Raw genomic sequence first — 23,589 nt, forward strand, 5'->3', positions numbered from 1 at the left:
TTGAAAAGTAAACCTTATCATGGTTTTACTACAGAGAAAGTTATTCCTGTTGAACATCCCCACAAGGCTCATTAGTGGCTCATTATTCAACTCTTTTGTCTCTCAGCTGTCAATCACTGATTATTCAGGAGCTTTCCCGCCTCCACGCATACAGCCTTTTCCAAGCAAAAGTGTCTTAGAAATTGTAAATCAATGCATTGCTTTATGTGATTGAGTAGGCCATATGATTTTCACATCATTTTGAAGAATAAACTCTAGACTACTAGATCCTGTTTGGAAAGTCTTGGGAAAACATGTTTAGAATGAGTTTTGTGGAGTTATATCAGTGACTTAAAAATTTTGCTTTTTCAAAAACCACGCATAAACATTTTTCTCTCAAAAATACAAACATGTACATACATGTTGATTATATGATATTGTAGCCCAGTTTGTGATGAACACAGTGTTATGAGACTTTTGCCATTAATATGTTTTCAAGCAACTGAAAAAAGCACAAATGTCAGTGCATGTCAAAACTTCCCCAGGGCCCTAAAAACCCCTTAGACCCCAGAGGGTTAAAGGCGGTGTGTGTAAATTCGAGCGCCATCTAGTGGTGAGATTGCAAACTGCAACCAACAGCTCATCGCTCAATCTCAAAACGCATATGGTAGCCACCACAGGACAAACATGTTGTCGTCTGCAACAACGTAGTGATGAAACACGCTTTGTAGATCAGTTGTCTGTTAAGGGTTACTGTAGAAACACGATGGAGACTTTCATGTAAGGGGACCGGGTCAAAATTTTTGTTTTATCAGTTCTAGGGTTTGTGGTGCATAAAGACATACTGATGAGAACCACAGGGAAACACTCACCCTGATTCTCTTCACCATGAAGCCGATGTTGCGGATGCCTTGAAAGTCTGTGCTTTTATAGATGGAGTCAATTGCCTTCACATGACTTGAAATCTGCAAAACCCAACAGAAAAACAACCTAATAAATGCACAATATAAAATTCCGCAGTCACAGTATCCGAGTAAGGCACCCGTCGCACCTGTGCGATCACAGCCTCTCGGCTGCGGTAGTACTCGTAGAAGCGGTGATCTGTCTGTATGAAGAGTTGACAGGTGTTTTTATCTGCCTGGGCCGCACGACGATTCCTCAGGATAACCGGACCGTCAGCACTCTCTTCATCGATGAAAGATCGTGACTGCTGCTATGGTACACATAAGAACTTCACTAAAGAGAATAATTTATTTCGAAGCAGAATTTAACATTTCTGTGATGAAATATTAATGCAGAGAGAGAAAGGATAACAAGTAAAACTTCAGAGTCACAGGAATAAGGAAATGGCCCTGATCTATGTGGTTTGTTTATACTGTGAGATCATAGTATAAGCTAACTACATTATTTGTGTTTTCTGCTCAGTTGTGTAAAAGGGTGTGAGCTGACCTGGCTGGGTTCCTCCACTGCAGAAGCCTGGAACTTCTTCATCCTTTCAAACACGGAGTTGTCTGCACAGCCACCCTCTGATCCATACTTATGAGGATAATCTGGGAGGGGAAAAAAAAAATCAAACAGTGGCAGTAACTCAGGGAATTCATTTTACATTCATTCTTTAAATTGTAGTCCTTTTTTAAATAAAGGTCAAATCTTCCATTAGAGATGCACCAAAATAAAAATTTTCCACCAATACGGATAGCATTCAGAAAAATATCTGCCAATAGTAATACTGATAGTTTGGTGGTTATATTAACTTAGTGGTTAGCATGAACTAAAATCTGAAAATTATATTTTATTATTCCACGGGTCTGTTAAATGCTGTATACTGATTAGCTGAGAAATGGGTATGCATTAATTTCTGATAACCTCACACCTAACTTGTCTTAAAAATAGGCACCAGAGCAATGTTTGTGGTAACCGTGGTATAAGAGGAATAATTGACTTCGGTCCTTTGAATTATTTGAAAATAATGCACACCCGTGGTGTAACGGCACTCCCCTCACCTTGGGTGTGCATTATTTCTTATAATTCAATGGCCCGTCGTCAATTATTCCTTACTTAATGTTATTCATTATTAAAGTAGTGATGTGTCTTTACATTTTCTATTTATATAGTTTAAATTCATTGCATTTTCCTGATCTTTTTTGATTGACAAGATTTTTCGGTCATGACTATTGGCTATTTTTAAACTATCGTCCGATAACAATGATTGGCTGATATATTGGTGCATATCGATCTTCAATGATTTTAAACTTGAATTTTATCCGTTAGTTTCTTGATTGTCTGTTCCTATATGATAATGCTGTCCCTAAAGTGCCATTTTACTTGGGCTCTAACAGTGATAGTAAACCTTAACATTCCACTCCAGAAAACTGAGAAGACATTGCATCAGAGTGGGACAATTGTCCTAAGGGATGCCTGGCAGCAAAAAGTACTCATGAGTAAAATCACACACCACACCTGAGGAAGAACTGTGAACATAGCTGCTACAAACATTGCCAGTTTCTGTTACTTCTAGGAAAAGCACAAAGTGCGACCCTATATTTTTTTGTAAAATTGTGTTATTTTTACAAATTAAATTCATGTGCCCTCATAACCCAAATCAAAAACATTAATATCCTCCCCTCCTTGAAAACAATCTCTTTACTTCCGGTCACAAGCAACGTCGAGAAGGCGAGGACCGAGAAAAGATTGCAGTGAGTAGCAAATAGCAACATGCCCCAACTTCCAACAATCCAATCAATTCTCGATGGACAAATTCAAGTCCCCCCTACCTTTTATTTTCAAGTGGAAACCAAGTATAGCCCAGATATTACTTTGGTAAACTTTACAATAAGATTGTATTATTAAACATAACTAGATGCATTATATAGTTTTTTGTTAGTTTAAAAATTAGTTAAAATCCTGCCAGCAACTATAATCAGAAACCACTTGCTCCTCTCATGCTAACAAGCTATCCAGCTGAAGTCATTCAATATGTAGGCTACAGTTACTTTCAAATAAGCACCCAATCATCAGTCACACTCCAGGAAATGGCCCACAATTTATTAGGTGGATTTAATTATATGCACATACACACAGCTAATGCACATGCCTATGTTGTCTAAAATCATTTCATCAACTTAAAAGTTAAATTGAACTCCTATCATTTTATAACACATTAGGATCAGGGATGGGCAACTTCGGTCCTGGAGGGCCGGTGTCCTGCAGAGTTTAGCTTCAACCATAATTAAACACACCTGAAGCAGCCAATTAAGGTCTTACTAGGCATACTAGAAACTTTTGGGCAGGTGTGCTGAGGCAAGTTGGAGCTAAACTCTGCAGGACACCGGCCCTCCAGGACCGAAGTTGCCCATCCCTGCATTAGATCAATGTGAAACTGAAATTTGGGATTCTGTTACATGATCAGTAGTTTGAGCTCTGCCCGGTGTCATGAGCAATTCGGTCCCCCCTGGCAATTCTGCCCCCTTAGGACCCCCGCGTGATTCCAATGGCTGAAAAAACTCTTTGTGGGTAGTTTACTTAGTGCCTTATTACAATTCCTACAAAAATTATTTATGTAGTTAGAACGTTGTTAAAATTACAATTGATGTCTTTTAAATGATATGTTTCATAAAGTAGTATATAAATGAGGCTATAGATGGGAGATCTACACACATCTTGCGTCATTTAATTTTTTAGATTATCATACTGTACCCTTTCCACTTTTGTACTGTGTAAAGTTAATAAATTACTTATACAAAACATGATGATTACTACATAGCTGAATCACACATTAAAATAATTTATAAGCCATGATTACACTTTTACTATTAAAAAAATTAATTTCGTAAGGTATGTAAACAATTTAGAAATAAAAGTATAGTTTTTGTAAAGCAGATGACGACACAAAAGTACATAATTACAAAAATTTGTGATTGCGATATCTCGTCTGCGTCTAGCGGTCTAGCAAGCAAATTACTTTGTACAAAATATAAAAAAAAATTAAGTAAAAGTTTAAATAATATATCATAAACTAATATTCAGTTTATTATATTATTTTTTTGTTAACTTATTTAATCCTAGGGGGACCGAATTGCTCATGACACCGGCACTGAGCTCGTTCAAAATCAGAGCAATTATTTCAAGCAAGTTATTTCCAGCTCTTGAGTAATCTTTTACAACAAAAAATTAAAACAAAAGCATTAAGCCGAAGTCTCCATTGCCTGGAAAAGGGAGTGAGGGCACAGGATGATCTCCGTCAGTACAAACATTTGAAGAGAATCATTATTTTACTTTTTTATGCCAGTCTATTATTGTGGGCTCCTCTATTTTAACAACACACAACATTACAAAATGTTGTCATTTTACAATTCACTCAAATGCTCTCCATCTGTCTATAATGGGCAGTTTTTGGCCAAAATAAGCAGCAAACTGAACCACTCTTTTGTTGTTTAGTCAACAGACTGGCTATACCAGAGACTAACTGCAGAAAAAAAGAGGAAAGACAAATATATTCGGGAATGAATTTGTCTTGGAGGTTTCTATACAAAGATTGCAATTTTACTCATCAGAGAGACTCATCTCTGATAACAACAAGTCCACTTTTTCTCTCAAGATTTCATTGTCCTGCACTGAACGCAGCTTCATTCAGATGTAAATCTATGACAGGCGAGACAAGAGGGACAACTGTCTAGAGGAAATGAGTGCAAAAGAAAAATGAGGGTCTAGATGAGAGCTGAGATGAGAAATTAAGAAATTAAAGCTTGGGGAGCTTTCAGCAAAAGCACTTGAAACATTTGTTTACTCTTGAAAGTATTAAAACTATAGAGAGCATTCAGTTAATATCACTATAAAATTTTTTTCTGAAAGGTTGTGTTATGCCACAAGTGGGCAGTGTAGAGTGCAGTTACTGGAATTGCTTCCAGTGTGTTTTTATTTTGCAACAGTGCAACAATACCAGCTAGAATACTCAGAAACTCAAAAAATATGTCATGCTAAGCTGTTTGGTGACAGTGAGTGTTCAAAGTATGGTCAAAATGAACATAAAACAAGTTTTGGTCAAGATCTTTCATTGGCACGTAACCCCTTCAAGGAAGAAAATTAAGTGCCCCAACCCTAAAACTAACATAACCCTGAAATCTGATTGGCTGATAGGAATACGGTTGTAAGACCAAGAATGTTTCATCCAAAATTTTGCATCGCCTAGGAAACCAAAGGGAGGAAAATTTTGGCCTTCAATATTAAAGATATCAATATTTTCACAGAATGTCCTTTATGTAGGATGATTTTAAGTAAAAAACAGTAAATCACAAAAAAATTACAGACAGGGTCACATACCTCCTGTTATTGATCAAGTAATAGGAATGAATGTCTTCCTATAGCTCAACTGGTGTGCAAGCAACACAGAGTTCGAAAATGTATGGAATAGATTGAATGCACTATAAATCACTTTGGATAAAAGCGGCTGCCAAATGCATAACTGTAATGCATGTGCTTGATACATTTCCCGATTTCTCAAAGAGACATTAAAGTCTTAAAGTAGCCTCAAGGAGTCTGACTAAGTTCTGCCACAGCAGTAAATCACTCAAGTGAAAATCTTTACACATGTCAAGAAATAATGACGCAAATAAATAATTCCAAGCCTGGATAAATAATATTAAGCCTACTCTATTAAGAGTAATTGATTGAAATTAAATACGGTCAGTGATGTTTTCACAGTTTTTGGGATTTTATCATTAAAAGTCTCGGGTTGGTAAAGCTGTCAGAGACCAAGAGAAGAATCAGTCTTTATAAACTGGGATTTAGGCTCATATGTATATAATAAAGGCCAGATGGCTCGCCCGCGCTGCTGGCCAATTGAGTGGAATGTCCGCATTTGGCGGCCATCTTACCACAGGGTGCTCGCTCACTCGTAGCATTGTGTTTTAATGGTGCATGTACTTTTAAATGACCATAACTTGCATAATTTTCTACCGATTTTCAAATGGTTTGGTTTGTTATAAACATTTAAAGATGACACTGCATACATATACAAAAAAAAATGAAACATGTTAAAGCATCCAGAATTATGGACACATTAATAACGTTTGTAAGAAACCAAACCATTTGAAAATCGGTAGAAAATTAAGCAAGTAATGGGCACCAGGTGATGACGTTAGAGACCACGCCGTAACACATCTAGCCTTTATTATACATATCTATAGTTAGGCTTCCCTACGTAAATAAAGACAGACATACACACATTTATGAGCCTGGCATTAAAGAGTGGGTGACTGAAGATCAGCTGCCCTTCTTCTGACGTCTGTTCACGTGCCATAATTAACTCTCATTCCTTCATATGGACACAAACAGACAATCTGACCTCATTCAACCCTACAGGGAACATATATTAGCTCTGAATAGCCACGAATGTCTTAATGTACATGCATACACTCATCACATAATCTGGTAGGGCTGTAACGATTAATCGTGCAAATGTGTGTTTTATCAATGAATGAATTTGAATGAGTTACGATAAAATCCCGGCACATCCAAAAGGCTGCTCTCGCGCAGCTCCAACTGTGCCACAGAAGAACTACCATTACAAACCCCCCTATTCCAGGAAATGTCTATAAGAATATTTATATCACAGTTCTTCAAATTGTTTCAGGTATTTTCATAATAATAAAGAATATTTTGAATGATTTTGTTCAATGAGTGTTGCTTTTTTTAAATGCACGTTATAAACGACTCAGACTCATAATGATTTTAGATTGATAAGGACTTCTTACTGACCAAAACGCCATAGTACACGCACAAGCTGCGCATGAAACACAGAATCGCACCTCTGCGATTTATCATCACAGCCATATAATCTGGTAATAGTCTCTGTCAGTGGACTTCTTGACATCTGACTGTTTAATCACATGATAGTGTGTCTGATTAAAGTGATACTGTTTTACCACAGCAAATATATTGATACTAAGAACGTATTAACAGTATAATAACAACAACAAAGCAGTAGAAAACCTTTCCTTTCCCAGAACAGGGCTTCATTTTATTGTTGTTACTATGTATTTCAGGAAATCTGGAACGCTGTAGTGACAAATTAGAACCCAGCATTGCAATTATGCGTTTGATCATTTTATACTTGAGAATTTACTGAGAAAGATATCAGTTTGATTTAAATCTTCGACAGTGTTGCCAAAAAGTACATTGACAGTGAAAACCTGTTCTTATTTGATCGAGTGGTAGCCCACTGCATTTTACTGTGGGGACAGTAATTAAATGTAACACTATTTTATATGTTGTATATGCATTAATACACTGCTTTTCATTGCACTGACTCACTGAATTTCATATTTATTATCCAAAGCACTATAATAATGCACTGTGATTATAACTCATTTCTAGCTAAAAGCAATTATTCATGCAAGCTGAAAGTGACTCCATGAACCAGCTATTTTTATATCTCTCATTACATTCAAGAGAGCCTCAGCAGATCAGTGACCACTGACAGGAACAGACATACTCATTTGGTGTCTCCCAAAATTTATTTCTTACATTTTATATATTTCTTATATTACTTAACAAATGTATTGTGAAAAACATTATACACATATGAATTTCAATGGAATAAAACAGCTTACTTAAGGTAAGCCAGTCCTGGTCAGCTACATTACTACTTAAAAATTGTACTAGAGTCTGAATAAAAGTGTAAGCCAAATTAATAAATGTAAGTGAAACAAGTTTATAAACATGTCAGTCAGTGTGACAGCTTTTTTATTATAAATGTCAAATGAGTTTGCTTGCAAAATGTTTATATATATAGTAATGCGAGCGGGAAGCCAAACACACAGTAAAATAAACCAAGTAAGTGCCGCTTATAGGACATGATGTAGGTCATTTCAGTAAAAGTGACATGCTAATATTAGCTCACCAATGTCATCTTCATGGTAGATGACTGAGTGGTAGGGCACATTCTGGTCTTTGATGTATCTCTCTGAGGGCTCTACGTAGTACGTGCCTTGATGACTGTTAATAAAACCTTCGAACTTTCCATCAATGATTGAGCCATGGGTAAGAGTGCCCTTCTCACCTGAAAGACAAAAAGAAAGCAAAGATGAAAGGCATGTTGACTGGGTATGGTAATTGTAGAAGTCAATGAGTGCACAAAAACATCTCTCTCTCTCGGTACATGGAGATCATGGGTTGAAATATGACAGAGGGTAAAATGTGTGTGTTTTCAGAATCGCGTTCATATATTAAGATCCAGTAATTCATCTCCCATTACCTTTAGATCGGTAATGAGCTCAGCGGATCTGTCGCTTTTATTCAATCTACAGCTTTTATTCTGTTTTATTCAGTGTTCCATCTACAGCGGTACCAGAACAGTAAACAGTTGAAGATTTAAATTTAATCATCTAGGAGACACTTTTCAACAAAATGACTGACAAATGTGAAATACCATTGGAACGGTTCTAAAGAGCCAGTCCCTTTAACGGCAACACGAAATTCTTGAGCCAGAACAGAGAAACAGTAAAAACAACAACCGTGAAAAATGAGTTTAAGAACTTTTCATTATCATTTTGTAAGACTTCCAGAATAGATTAAGTGGCTTCAGATGTGAAGAAACTCAGCTATAAACCAAACTTTAAACCAGAGGAGAAACAAACAGGGAGCTTCCTAAATAGACAGCACAAGTTAGAAATTTCTGGTTCAGTTACATTATGTTTAAACATTTAGCAGATGCTTTTATTTAAAGGGGACACTTTTTTTGTAAATATGCTAATTTTCCAGCTCCACTAGAGTTAAACATTAGACTTTTACCATTTTGGAATCCATTCAGTTGATCTCCAGGTCTGGCGCTACCACTTTTAGCATAGCTTAGCACAATCCATTGAATCTGATTAGACCATTAGCATCGCACTCAAAAATAAACAAAAACGTTTTTGATAATTTTCCTATTTAAAACTTGACTCTTCTGTAGTTACATCATGTACTAAGACCCATGAAAATTTAAAGTTGGGATTTTCGAGACAGATATGGCTAGGAACTATACTCTCATTCTGGCGTAATAATCAAGGACTTTGCTGCCGTAACATGGCTGCGAGAGGCGTAATGATATTACGTAGTGCTTGAAAGTAGTCCCCTGCTATTGAAATATAAGGGGACTATTTTCGGCAGCTGCGTAAAATCATTGCGCTTCCTGCAGCTTTTAATTTTCTGTCGGTCTTAGGAAAAGTAACTACAGAAGAGTCAAGTTTTAAATAAGAAAAATATCAAAACTCTTTGGGTTTTTTTTAGGCGTGATGCTAATGGACTAATCAGATTCTATGAATAATGCTAAACTATGCTAAAAGTGGTAGCGCCAGACCCAGAGATCTGCTGATTGGATTCCAAAACGGTAAGAATCAAGTGTTTTACTCTAGGGGAGCTGGAAAAGGAGCATATTTTTTAAAAAAGTGGAGTGTCCCTTTAAAGCAACTTACAAACATGACAAAAACAACTGAGCAATTACTTCTTTAAAAAGCAGCAAGTTCTGCATGTGTGTATTGTACTTCAGTAATGACACAGAAAAGAATAGCACACACTGAAATTATTTAAATGCACAGTTTCCATGTGTTTACCACGCATATCTCCAATACTAAATCAAATTCCACGGAGAATGCGCCATTCAAGACTACAAACATTTTTTGGTAAATATTAGAAGTTACAAGATTAAGCATTGAGCCATGTAAATTACCACAAAGAGTGCTAACGGATTATAAGGGAGAGAGAGATGAAGATTTATGAGCTTGAAAACAAACTGGCATTTATCCATCAAAAACTTGAAACCTGCTAAGAGTTATTTAGTGATTGGGTGTTTCTCGCGAAATAAGACTTATGAGGTGTCATGAAACATTTTGATAAAAACATCTCTTCATGTACTATTTTGCACATGATTTCAAATGACTTCATACAAACCAATTTTGTTGTTTTTTCACATTTAAAGGCGGAGTGCACAATGTTTGAAAACGCTTTAGAAAAGGGAGTCGGGCCGACTCCCAAAATACACTTGTAGCCAATCAGCAGTAAGGGACCTGTCTACTAACCGACATCCTTGCCAGGGGTTGCGTATGTGTGGGGCGGGTCTATCAAAAGAAGGGCCAGATTCTATTGGGGAAAGGGCATGTATGTTTACTGTAGGTTATTTCAAATGTCAACATTTGCTTTCAAACATTGTGCACTCCATCTTTAAAGGGAACATTTTCTTTACTGCAACGTGTCTATGACTGGATTTGGGTTCTTTGACATGGAAATATTTATAATTAAAAATCTAAAAAATAAAAACTTTCAGTTCATGTTATACTGTTAACATTTACAGTAAAAAAACATGTGATATTTGGTGATCATTGGTAAATGTATAGACAATAATAAGGAGTATAAATGTTTCCAAAGACCAAATTCCTCATACTCCGCAACAATTTTCAAACATTGTTTAAGCCCTCAAGGAACTAACATTTAAAAAAAAAAATGTTGGAAGAGACATAATTGACTGTGACACTCAAGATGGCTACCAGGTAAGCAGTTCTTATTTTTTCTCTTCTTGAATTTTTTTTGTCATCGTACCTAGACAACTTTTTAGTTCTCATTACCGAAACATGAGTTTGCAAATGCATATATTTAATGCAATATCATGTTGCGGTAATGATAATTTTTGATAATGATAATCGAATAATTCTATAGGAAATATTCTTTTAAAACCTCTACAAATAATGGTTATAGTAAGTTCAGACCTTAATCTTATATGTGCAAAAAAAATTGGCTTCAAGGGCTTTTTAAAAATTCTGATGCTGGACACCTTCTAAATAAGGATTTTGTGAGAATCATCCGATTGCATTACTTGTTACCATTAATAACATAACAGTGGTCAAATAGAGGAAAATAATAATTTCCTCAGCCCCAAAGTCCTCCTCTTAACCACATCTACAGCTGACATGAACAGTTTACTGACAACAAAAGTTATTTTGATGAGCAGGAAATGACATGAATCCATTCAGAGAAATTCAGCAACTGAGAATGTGTCAGTTTTACCATCAGGGGAGATGATCAAAGCAAGTGAGATTTTGATATCTGACTAGCAGAAGAGAAAAAGAGTTCTCTCTTTCGTGGTCTCTTCATTTTACATGGGGTAATTGCTCAGATCTTGTGCATGTTGATATCACGTTGTACAGACCTTTCAGTTTAGTGTCTCTCAATAGTAATTTTAAAGGATTTAATGAAGATGTATAATGAGAATAAGGTGGTTTGTATGTGGAAATTGTTTTGAGCAAATGAAACAACATTTTGTGAGAGAAAAATTTGAAAAACAGGGGTCAGATACATATACTGGCACATACTATCATAACAGGATGTGCATGCAGAGCTGTCCGGTGTTTAAATATGCAATGACAGAACACACCTTGATAATTTCCCAATCTTTCCAAAACCAACAGGAAACAGGAAGAGCATGAAAGTACTGACCTACAAACTCACATTTCAGTGGCAGAACTTTTTACTTCAATTCTTTTACAATTTTTACAACTTTACCTAACCTTAAAAGGCTTAATAAATGAAAACACCATGGCTCTTCTGAACTTTCTTTTGTTTATTTGAGCCTATCAACACAGCAACACTATGTAAACACATGGCGTGAGTTTGTGAGTGGAAAATCCATTTTGTGATGCTATTGGCACTAAAACAACATACTTTAGTTTTAACTAAAAATCATGTTTTTCCTCAATGTAACACTGCCGCTACCAATCTGACTGGAAATGAAATAATTATTTATGGAGGGACTTTTGTTCCACAATTGCTATTTCTGAGGCATTTACTTTTGGATTACATGAAAGTACAAGCCCACCTATAAAAAGGGTGAAAGCGGACTCCATTTCAACATACAATAGATGTTTACATCACTATATTTAGAAACATACAAGTGTGTGCTTTGGCTTGCATGTCTATGATAGTTGCTCACCGTGAATTTCTCCCGAGTAAATGTGAGATGTGTCATAGGGGATCTCTTTTCCTGAAACCTCCACCTTGAAATCAGATGAGAACAAAGATGTGTCCCTCTTCATACGGAGCTTAAAATGCCTGATGAAACAAGAGAAAGAGAAAATAAGATTACAATTTTATAAGGTTTCTTTGTAATACAAACATACAAGAAACACAAGCTTTATATGTTTACTGCTCAACAACACACTAATGTTCTGAGTCAGGTCAGAATAAGTGGTATGATGGAGACCATTACTGAATCTATGACATACAAGTCGACCAACCAGCCCTTCTTTCCTTTATCGGCATTATTGATCAATCACATCTTTTATTCAGATTACATCATTTGCCATCGGCCCTTGAGTTCTCCAGTAAACAGTACGCAGGAATGAATAACAGTGACTCAAAATGATTCATTTGGGTTAATAACTTGTGCACATACAAAATCAAACATATTGTGAGATGTATGAAGATGTTTTAAAAAGTGTTTCGTGAACATCCAGAGGACGTCTGCAGACTTTTTGGCTATTTCTTGCAAAATGTTTTTTTTCTTTCATACTGTCATTTTTTTCTTTGTCCGCCCATACAGAAAACAAAAATTTTGTCTCGTGGCTACACCAGAACACCTCTCTCATGATTAGTTTTGCCAACTTGAGGACTTTGTCACTAGATTTAACAACTTTTTAGACCCCTTTAGCAACTTTTTTACCTGTATTGCTTTCCCAGTGCATACAATGTAGTTGGTATGCAAACATGAGGTGATGATGAGGTCACCGATATGCTAATTAATAATTAGTAATTATACAATGAAGTAATCTAGCGAAATTTAGCAACTTTCCAAGGAAGCTTTAGTTATTTTCATTGAAATATTTGGCAACACTGCTTGCAATCGTCCCAACTCTGAGGTAAAAACTAATGGCCGAGAATACACGCTTTATGTACACTTTCTGTGACCTCATAAGCAACTGATCTATAGATCTATCTATAAATGACTGGATTGTGCTACTACAGTATTGAAGCCACCTCGCCACCATATTGGTATTCCCAAACATTAATAGGACTTTATCAGATTTCAATGATATAACAGTACTTCACCAGTCGCCGTTTTTATATCTCAAGTCTCCCTGTTCGTTTTTAATAGCAAACATGCTAAACATAGTTATTTTCCATGCTTAGATTATTTTTTTTATTGAATTAAAAATTGAATTTAAAACGCATTATTAAATTAAAAACGCATTATCTGTGAGCTTGATTATTTTTTTAAATTCATGTACCCTTATAATCCTAAATCAAAAATGCAGAAATAACTACATAGCGGTCAGTGGGGTTTTCCTTTATTTATTTATTTTTTGTTTATTTTTTTCTCCCCACTAGTTAACCTATGCTATATATGTACATTATTCCAATAACAGCCCATTTTTCATCATCTTTACATAAAGGAAGCCATGTAGGGTCCCAATCTTATTGTATTTGGTAAGCTACTGTAATCAGAAATAATGTATTTCTTTGTATCGATGCTGCCTGGAAAGGGGTTTATTCAATGGGTGTTAGTATACAAATGTACTGAAGAATGAAAATAAATGATGTCCACTGTAACATTATATTTTGTAAATCCTTCTTCAAAAAAATAAATAAATAAAAAACGCACATCTCCTCCCCTCTTTGAAATGATCTCTCTTCACGCACGTTACAAAGAATGGCGAAAGATTAACAAATAGCAACATGACCAACTTCCAACAATCAAATGAATTCGCGATGGAGGAATCCTGCCCTACCTTTTTCTTTATTTCAGAAGCCGTTTTACTCGGAAATATGTCACAATTGGGAAAAAAAGACAATCGCTACTTCCTTTTTTATTGTGAATTTAAACAGTGAGTGAGTCACAGCACATACATATTCATAACAGTAGTGAACATAAAGATCAAATGACAGAAGTTGCACCTCATATATATAAGTCATTAAGTTTTATTTTCCAAGCATTTACATGTGTCATTTCAACAGAATGCAGCAGACACTACCTTAATAATTTCTATAAATCTATAAAAGTTATGTATGGTCCACAAAAGCTATTTGTTTATGTTGTTGCCACTGGAACGGTCTATAGAACAGGATTAAGTACTAAAAGGTGAAGTGACAGCTGAATTTAACTGCAATGTGAACATGGCCTCAAATAATCAAATTGGCTAATAACATTCATTCGAGTTTAAGCGAAAACTTTGTGATTGATAGGCATTTCAGTTCAAAGAAAATTTGCTGACCTTTCTGCACAGTTCTGTACATGCATATTTTGTGCATGACTGCCTATAATTTGTGATTTATTTACAGCGGAGAGAAAAACACAGAGCGAAAGAGAAAATTAAATGTCTTGCAGTGCTGTAACAGACGTGACTTCCCAGCAAACCTCTACTGAAGCAATCCCTGAGGATAAACAGGAACAAGCATCATCTACGCTTCAGTGGTGTAACTGTTTGTGTAGTGTGTGTGCAGGTTGGGCTATACTTGTGAGGCACAATTGTTTAAAATGTCCTACAAATACAGTAAAGTCAGAAACTTTCAGGATATTTTAGGTGGTCCTCAATAGTAAAAATGCCCAAATCATGTTTTAGTAATGTGAACTATATATTCCCTGAAGTTTAAGTGTGTGGATTTGTAAAGAACATGTTTCAGAACTATACACAAGAAGAGGCTAAAAAAGTCAGACAATAGCTGTGCTATAGATATAGAATTTAAGGGGAGATTTCCATACCTAAAGAAAACCATACTATAAAGAATAAGTATAAAATTTTTAAGTTTTAGCTCATTGCATAAAACAAATGCAATAACAGGAAGAATCAAAAGGGTGCGCCTCTTCCCTCTAGTGAACACTCTTTATCATAGGGATAACAGTTATGTGCTCCACCCAGCACAGGTTTGATCTTTGTGCATTTGACACTCACTACTAACATACGCCAACACACTAAAAGACAGAGCATTGTGAGAAATAGGGAGTACGATTGAAAGAGCAGAGAGAATGAAGGAAAATATAAAGAAAGGAAATTAAAGGGCAGGGAGTCTCAGGGGAGAGTGGGCAGGTGGATGAGGTCAGGCCATTCTCAGAATTCTCCTATTAAAAAACACACATACAGGTTTGTTGTATTATATTACTGAGGATGTCTTATACTAACGTACATTATTTTATACCAGGCTAATGTGATTTTGCATCCTCTAACTGTACCCCTATACCAAACCCTTACACAGTTTTCAAAATGTTTCATGATATATGTAAAGATATTTTCAAAAATGTTACACTCTACATATACATTAAAGGGAGAATGTGTAGTTTTTTTAAAGTATTTTATTAGTCAAAATCAATGTCTTTATCCATAAATATGTCCTCATTGGTGTCAAATTACCTCTGCCCTCTGCCAATGATTTTACTTTTCTTTGTATTTCTTCTCTTTATTTACATTGAATGGGTAAGTCTTAGAAGGCTTCCATGTCATTTCGCCATATTGAAAAACTATAATAGCAGAAAGGAACAAAAAGCACTAGCCTACCGCAATGGATTTTCGTTCAGAACACGTGAACCAGCTGAAAAGGACAAGGATATCAGGGAGTACATAACGGCATAGTTGCAACGAGCGAGGCGCTAGAGAGCAGTTCTGTTTAAATGCAAAATACAATTTCACCACTAGATGGGGGAAAATCCTACTTATTGTCCCTTTTAAACACACCATTCACATCAGAATGTCACACACTTAATAAAGACATGGCATAAACTTTTATTGTCTTACTGTATGTTAAGCTAATTCTAATTACAATAGACAAATCATAATCAAAACGCACTGTTACAAAACTATTTGTATTTTTATAATAAAAAACAGCTATTACTTAATATAACGTTTTTCTCTTGGGGCATTCCTAGAAAGAGTTTTTTTCAAGATTTATTGTATTTCTGGAGAACATTTCTCATTTCTAACCTGAAACCTCTAGTAAAGTTGTTATTTATTGTTTATTTGTTTTTAATAAAGACACTTTTAGTGTATTTTCAGTCATTAATACACTTGAGGTTTGTGTGAGCTATTCATAACCATCACAGGATCCAAAGAAGACTATCTAGTAACAAAGAACAACAATACAGTGGGAACCACACATGCCATAGATGCTATGTTCCTAAACCATGCCTTAACACACATAAAACATGCATACCTTAGGGCAAGCAGTGACAAGTTACACAATTATCATTTATGAAGTGACATGGTAGGAAATATTTGATGAAGTGAGCACATTACGTGTCGTTTCTTGTGAGATTTGATCCATTACTTGATAAAATGCAAAGCTACAGGAAACAAAACAGGAAGTATAATGTGACTCATTTACAAGTTTTTTAGTGTTTTGGCATTTACAAATGTCAACGTCAGAGAAACGTCTTTCAAACGTAACAGAAATTTTTTACGCTAATGAGTCACCTAAAAGAACATTCTGAGAGACACACACACACACACACACACACACACACACACACACTTGCATGTGTGTGTATTTATATATACATAATTATTATACACAGTACACACATGTATATGATGTAAACAAAAACTTTTATTCTGCAAACGATTAGTCGTAATCGTTTCTGTATCACAAACCTGCAGCTCACTTCTACATACGACAGGAAAGATATACAACCTCAACACTAGTGTTGGGTGATCTTTCCATATTCAGATCGTCCTAGCGTCAACATGTGAGATCATAACACACAATATATAAATGGGGGGGGGAATAGTTTAATTATCTGCAAATAAATCTCATTTATCTATGACAAGCCACAGAATTGGTTTCACTTTAATACAAAATATCAGAGCACATGCCTAGTGCGGCTGGCAAAATGATTACTCCTGACCGAAACCTTAAACCACCAGACAAAGTAAACTATTGCTGCAAATCAATGTCATTGATCAGAACGCGTCATTGATGCATAGACATTTTCCTCTAAAAATCACACAGTCCTACACAATATCATTGTCTATCGGCACCACCCTACGCAACACTTAAAGATGTCCACACTAAAAATAGGTATGAAAAAGTGGTGAGTGCTGAAGATGGTGATTATCACATCTTTTAAAACTATACAAAAACACACCAAAAATGGGACTTACTGGGGGGCAAACATTCCCACCAGTACTTCTTCGCTTACTTCATCAGACAGCAATGTGTGTCAATACGGTGAACACAAACTTTTATTTCAGGGCCACAACAGCACCAAACAATATGTTTGAAGAGGATTAAAGCATACGCACAGGATGTGCTCGACCTTTTAAAAACAGCAAGACAGAGTAGAGTACAGCTAACAAAAAGAGCAAAGCAGTAGGGTTAACTTGACACAGTGTCTTAAACGCAAAATCAATGCCATTATGTGTACATTGGCTAGCAATATTTAGGTTGACCTCCCTACATCCAAGGCTAAGTTTACATTAATGTATTTTTGTTTTCAAGCGCATTATTTTTGTTACGGTTACGTCTGAGTTTTTGACTCTTATAAACAGAGACTTTATAAACGCTGCAGACCTAGCTTTATTTGAAAAACTCTGGGGTTTCTCTGCAATGTAGACAGACCTAGCCTGAGTATTCTGTAAATTAAAGGCTCTCTAAGCGAATTTGCGAGACGTTATTGTTGACGTTGAACTGTTTTCAAACAGACGGAGCGTAGCTAACTCCTCCCCCTCCCTTCCGTGCTTTCATGAACGCGCCCAACCCCCACCCCCAAATCCTTTTTGTCGTTTATTGGTTGGAATACTTTGTTTTGTTTTGTGGTGCTAGGTTTGGCCACTATGTTGATATTGCCGTTTGTGAAGCCTGGGCTGTCTACAGAGATCGCGTTTTTTTACAGTTTGATCAGCTGACAGGCAGCAAGCAGATAGTGAGGAGATGTTTCCACCATGTAACAAAAAATGTTTTATGGTCTAAAACACGTCAATTCGCTTAGAGCACCTTTAAGTCGTGAGTGCCCTCATTCGCTCCCTTATAGGGTGTTCTGGATAATTGCGTATCTTTCCCTGATTCTTCAAGTCCCTATCCAATAAAATTCATTGCTCTAACGAAAGATGACAATGACCAGCTGCAACGACCTTGTCAACAAAAACATGAAGATGTAGTTGCAGGCTTTGCAGGGTTTTATCGGTTTAAACATTCTTTACAAGAGACGTTTTAGCCACTATTGAGAAAATAATATACAACTTGACAGCCGGCTTTAACGTGACAGCACATGCAGTAAAAACTCACGGAAGAGGTTCAGTTACGAAATACAATACAAACGACAGCAAGGATTAAAACAGTTATAACAGTGTGTCTGCATACATGCACAAAAGGCCAACTATTATTAGAGTAATAAGCTCTTTTACACTTGTACGCGCCAGTCAAGTCTGCGCAAATAGTCATATTTCATGTCGTGTAAAGTGGATGGAGATCTTTTCTAAAATGCCGTTTTTTACCGAAAATGCTTGTGTAAATATAGCACTACTAATCCTTTAATATACATGCAGACAGCTGATTGTGATTTTAATGGGTTTCACCATTGACAGATCATTAGACACACTGATGCCACAGCAAGTAGAGACAGCCCACTTATCAGCCGAACATCAGTGAGCCTTCATTAGCTCCACCATGAATCACTGCACTTCCCTCCTAGTTGTCAGGCACCCAGCAAACTCCATTGTGTGAACATCCATGAAAAGTCAAAGGGAATCTGGTTTCCACTGTGTGATTTTTTTTTATCCCTCAACGGCTTTACTTTGGCTATTAAGGACAATTCCGGGAAAATACCGCTGTCTCCCAACACTGATCCCAGCCAGACCCAATTCACTCCAACCAGCACATGCAATGTAATTACCCAGCACTCAGAGCTTTCAATTAGCTTCATAGTAATGCATCTAAATTAATGACATCCCCCAGCTCAGCCCCTCAATCTGAGTGTAAGTGGATTTTTGATGTAGACGTAAAAACTATGATCACGGCAACTGGTATAGATGTAACCAAATGAGTTTATAAGTGCAGACTTATATGATGGTGTATATAGCAGCAGGAGTGTATAATGCTCCCTTTGTTTACTACAGAGTGATAAAGAAACACTTTAATAGACTGCTTTATGACAGATGGCATATGGAGGTGGTGAACGGGTAAGGAATATTAAGTGTCAGAATGAAAAGAAATGGCCTTTAAAGAGCACATAAAGAGAGAGAAAATGAGACCAATAATAAAGATTGTTAAAGATAAATGCAAAATGGTTGCTAAATTGGAACAGGAAACAGGAAGTAAACTTTACTGAGCATAAAATCCCTATTTTAAACAACTGTCTCAGTCACTGACCAGGAATGGACTTTATAAAGAGCACCACTGAAACAGAAAGGAAAATGAAGCTTTTGTAAACTCTAAACCAGCACTTACTACTTCTTTCCCCATTGCCAGCAACCCAAAGAGAAAATGGGATGTGCTAAAGTATCAAAGAACTTGTGACAGAACTGCTTCTGTCTGTGCTTGGTATTATACATCTATCTAACATCCATCTCGGGTGATTTGATTACAAGTGGTCAAGTCGAAGAAGGTCACGGTTTACACCTAGCGGTCAAATGCCTCTCCGATTTCGGGTGCGTCTCAATCAGTTCCCTTGTTCAGTAGTCAGGGCACTGGTCAGAGAGTCGGCCATTTTAAGGGCTGTCTCAATCGCAAAATCCTACCAGTGCACTGGATTGTTCGTTCCCTAAAAATCCCATAATGCAACGGAAAAACCAGGGAGCAATAATGTTTACACTTTTTATTAAAGAATGGCTATGATATTTTGTGCAGTTTATATTGTTATTTGAGTTATCCCATTTAATGCCAATTTTTACCCAGACTTGAAAATAGCCAAATGATGCGTGATTAGTAACCCCTTAAATTAATCTGTATTTTTTATGGAAAAGTGTGTAAAAAAAAATTGTGTTTTATGGTCAGTCACAAACTCTGACCAGTGGGATAATGTGTATACTGAATAACTTTTGAACGATTGTATGGTACTGTAAAATATAAGTAAGTATTGTCATTCCTTTACATTAACATACCCAAACCTAATTTTTGGTCTTTGACGCAACAATCATCTTTTCATGGTGCAAAGAGTAAGTAAGCTTTTCTGGTCACATAATAATTTTGCACTAATCATGATACTGCACATAATTTATTGAGTGCACATAATTTATTTATTTATTACACTTTATTTTTTCCATATTTTTTAGGAAATGCACTGTTCAGAAACATTTAAGAGCTTTATAAATGGTCTATTGTGACCAATAGGATTAAATAAAGTAAATTTTCAAATCATCAAGTTTACTGCATGTTGACATCCATCATCCTTAAAACCTTCTGAAATAGTTTTAGTACAGTGGTTGACTGTCAAGAAAATCTGACTTTTCCATGTTTACGTGCTATAACTGGGTCCCCAGTGCTTCTACCAACCTAGAAAATGTGATAAAGAACAACCCAGTAACCTAGTTTTGGTAAACCATTCTTTGCAAGCATGTGAATAAATAGGAAATTGAACTTTGGCTCCCCTTGTGATGTCAGAAGGGGACAATGCCGCCCCATAATCTGCACTACCCAACCACGGCACTGCAATTTAGTGCAGAGATCAGCTCATTTGCATTTTAAAAGACACACCCAAAAAGCAGCACGTTTTTGCTCACACCTACCAAGTGGCAATTTTAACATGTTATAATAAAAAAACTTCACATACGTACTCTGTCTGTGAACACCAAAGATTTATTTTATAGCTTAAAAAGTCTTGTATACATTTAAAGGGGACATTTCACATTTGCATATTTCCTATTGCTATGACAAGATATGCTAGTTTCTTGTAATCGACTAAATTTAATTCTAGGGCTTCACTGAATTTAACTCTTTTCCCGCCATTGACAAGTTAACTTGTCAATTAAAGAGCACCAATTGTACGATTTATGAAGGAATCGTAAAATTTTCAACTAAAGACATTGTTCTTAAAACATACTGCTTGTGATCAAAAGAATGAAAGGTTAAGAAAAACATTGAAACATGACACTGCAGACATCTAAAAATGTTTCCAAATAGCACTGATGAAGCTTGCTCTGGTTCACTTGAGCGCAGCTGATGTGTGTGTCAAATATTTCAGATACAAGCAAACAAAATGCACATCCCTATAGTTTTGGAGCACGGATTGCATTTCTTGCTAGGTTAGGACTTTGGCCTGATGCTGTGAATCACTGCAGAAATCAGAGCACCAGATTACGCCTTATCGGTTCTCCCTTCTTTAAAGCTAAATACTGTATTTTAACCATGCGCCACTCTGAACGGACATTACTGTACACAGGTGAGATTACATCTACATATCTAGCTACTGGAGGTCTACGTACAAGGATGCTTGCTCTCTGAATACACAAACACCATGAAAATGGCGAATAAATTGTTAGATATCGTCAAAGCAGTCATTGATCGTGTGGTGCATAGCAGGCCTGAATCTACCTTCCTTGGCAGTGTGTGTCTGTGTTTAATGTTGCATGCCACCTAGAATCAATACAACGGAATTAACTGCAGATTGCACCACTGCAGGCAAAACAAAACAAGGGTGTGAAATCTGATTCCTTAAACTCGACTGTTATTGTTCGATTCAATTCAAAGTTACATAAGTATTTGTATAGCACTTTTCATCACACAAAAAATAGCTTCACAGTGCATGGGGTCTCACAATCCCCCAGTGAAAAGGTGAAATACTCCCTAGGATGTTTTGTATAGTTGGCAGGAACCAAGAGCCATCTGGTAGAGTGGAAACTTCTCTGAATAACACGTTGCAAAAATATTTGCAAACATAGATTATGAATCTTCTTTGGTACACAAATAAGTATTGTAAAATTTATAGGAGAGTACTTTTGTAGAATGTGGAGCGTATTTATATAAAAATAACAAAAAGTAACATTTGATTTGGCCACTGAGATTTTTTATGTGACTTTTCTGGCTAAACATTTCTAATGTGTCTTAATGAATTTGTTTTATTCACTTATTTGTTTGCACACATCACTAACTTAAACTTCATTTTTTAAAACAGCAACACTTCAAACCAATCACGAATGCAAATGCTTAAAATTTCTAATTGCTAAGACATTAGCCTACAAGCAGCTCCTTCCACTGCAGGAGTAAACATAATACCAAGGTTAAACTTTAATGCAGCGTTACGATGTACAACACTTTGTTATGAGATGCAGGTAAAAGCCAAGGTCCTGCAGTATATTATAGAGAGGCACCTCAATTCAAATCCCCTTGAGAGGAACAAGACAAAACCACCACAGATAAGTGAGTGAGAGTAAGACTGTGCTTACATTAGTGTATTTTCTTTTTAAAAAGCATTACCTTTGCTACGGTAATGCCTGGCATCAACACATTGTGTGTTTATTCGTGACACAAACACTTAAAACAAGCACATAAGTACTGCAATAAACGTTTCCACTAATGAGAACATTTAACGAGACAGCCTGCAGATGAAACCTTTCAAAAATGTTAATGTGTGGCAGGACATCTCAAGACCTCTGTGGGGCTTCATTAGAAAGGAAAGTTTGAAAAGCACAAGATCACGGACACAGAATTGCTCACTGCAGTTCAATCTACTGTTTTTTCAGCTGTTTGTTGATCAATAATTTTATATTTTGCTTTCAAAACTGAAGCAAACATAAGTGTGTCATACTGGGTAACTAAAAAATATTAAGTTTAAGAAATTTACGATGAATGCAATATTTTACTTTGATTTGCTCATGCTCACACAGCTGTCCAAGGCTTATTTTTAAAATAATCTTACAGAAATGTAAGTTAAACGACTGTGTCCATTCTTTCATTTCTCAATCATTTTTAATCTCTCTGTTCTCTGTGCTCACATGAGAGTGTGAGAGGGGGGAGGTATGCATCACATGAATCCATGTGATCCTGCTTTAGCTGATTTACAAGGCAAAACTCACATCATGTATTCATGTGTTCAAAACACCGCACCCTAACGGAAAAAAAATGACACAGCAGAGGTTTTCAATTCCTTTCTGCAAAGTTTAAAAGCACTTATAGTAAACATATGCTGATATTATGCTATTAGCATAATGGTAATATGTTTAACAAATATCAAAACAAACCTAGTACAAAAAAGAAATGCTATTATGCTCCAATTTCTGCAAGTAATTAGATTTTTTTGTTTGCTAATTTGCTTAACTAAGCTTATTTTTCATTCATTACACTATTACAGACTAAATCTTATAAGTTTTGTAATGCAAACTACGCTTAATCATAATTATATTTTTCATAATCAAGCTTATTAACTCAAGGTGCATCACTCACAGTTTAATACTTTCAGTAAATGCATTAGATGAAACATTATCTTGAAAGATTTTTAACAGACTTCGGCCAGTTATCTTTTGCTTCAGGGGGATGAACTTCATTTAAATTACATTAGCCAATGACTTAATGACTAAAATGTAATTCCACTTTGATTATAAGCTCAGACATGAGAGGTTTTTGGACTAAACCACATATTTAAAAATGAAGGTGCTTAAAGTCCCCCTGTGGTAAAAATATTTTTTTTATTAATGCCTAATTGTTTATGTGCTTTAATACAAGCCA

At 36.0% G+C, this 23,589-nt stretch overlaps 1 protein-coding gene across 2 annotated transcripts in view; it reads right to left on the minus strand.

Moving 5' to 3' along the window:
- Positions 1-23,589, minus strand: part of adam10a (ADAM metallopeptidase domain 10a) — a 69,075-nt gene that overhangs the window by 12,944 nt on the left and 32,542 nt on the right. Inside the window, exons 3-7 of one of the 2 annotated variants that reach the window (XM_073812536.1) lie at positions 11,939-12,057; positions 7,880-8,038; positions 1,429-1,529; positions 1,031-1,192; positions 852-944 (exon numbers count right to left, since the gene is read on the minus strand). In XM_073812536.1, the coding sequence (XP_073668637.1) occupies positions 852-944; positions 1,031-1,192; positions 1,429-1,529; positions 7,880-8,038; positions 11,939-12,057 (634 nt within the window). The remainder of the gene's footprint in view (positions 1-851; positions 945-1,030; positions 1,193-1,428; positions 1,530-7,879; positions 8,039-11,938; positions 12,058-23,589) is intronic. The other variant, XM_073812537.1, reaches the window with a different exon arrangement.

This window comes from Paramisgurnus dabryanus, chromosome 2, assembly GCF_030506205.2.
Source record: "Paramisgurnus dabryanus chromosome 2, PD_genome_1.1, whole genome shotgun sequence".
NCBI lineage: Eukaryota > Metazoa > Chordata > Actinopteri > Cypriniformes > Cobitidae > Paramisgurnus > Paramisgurnus dabryanus.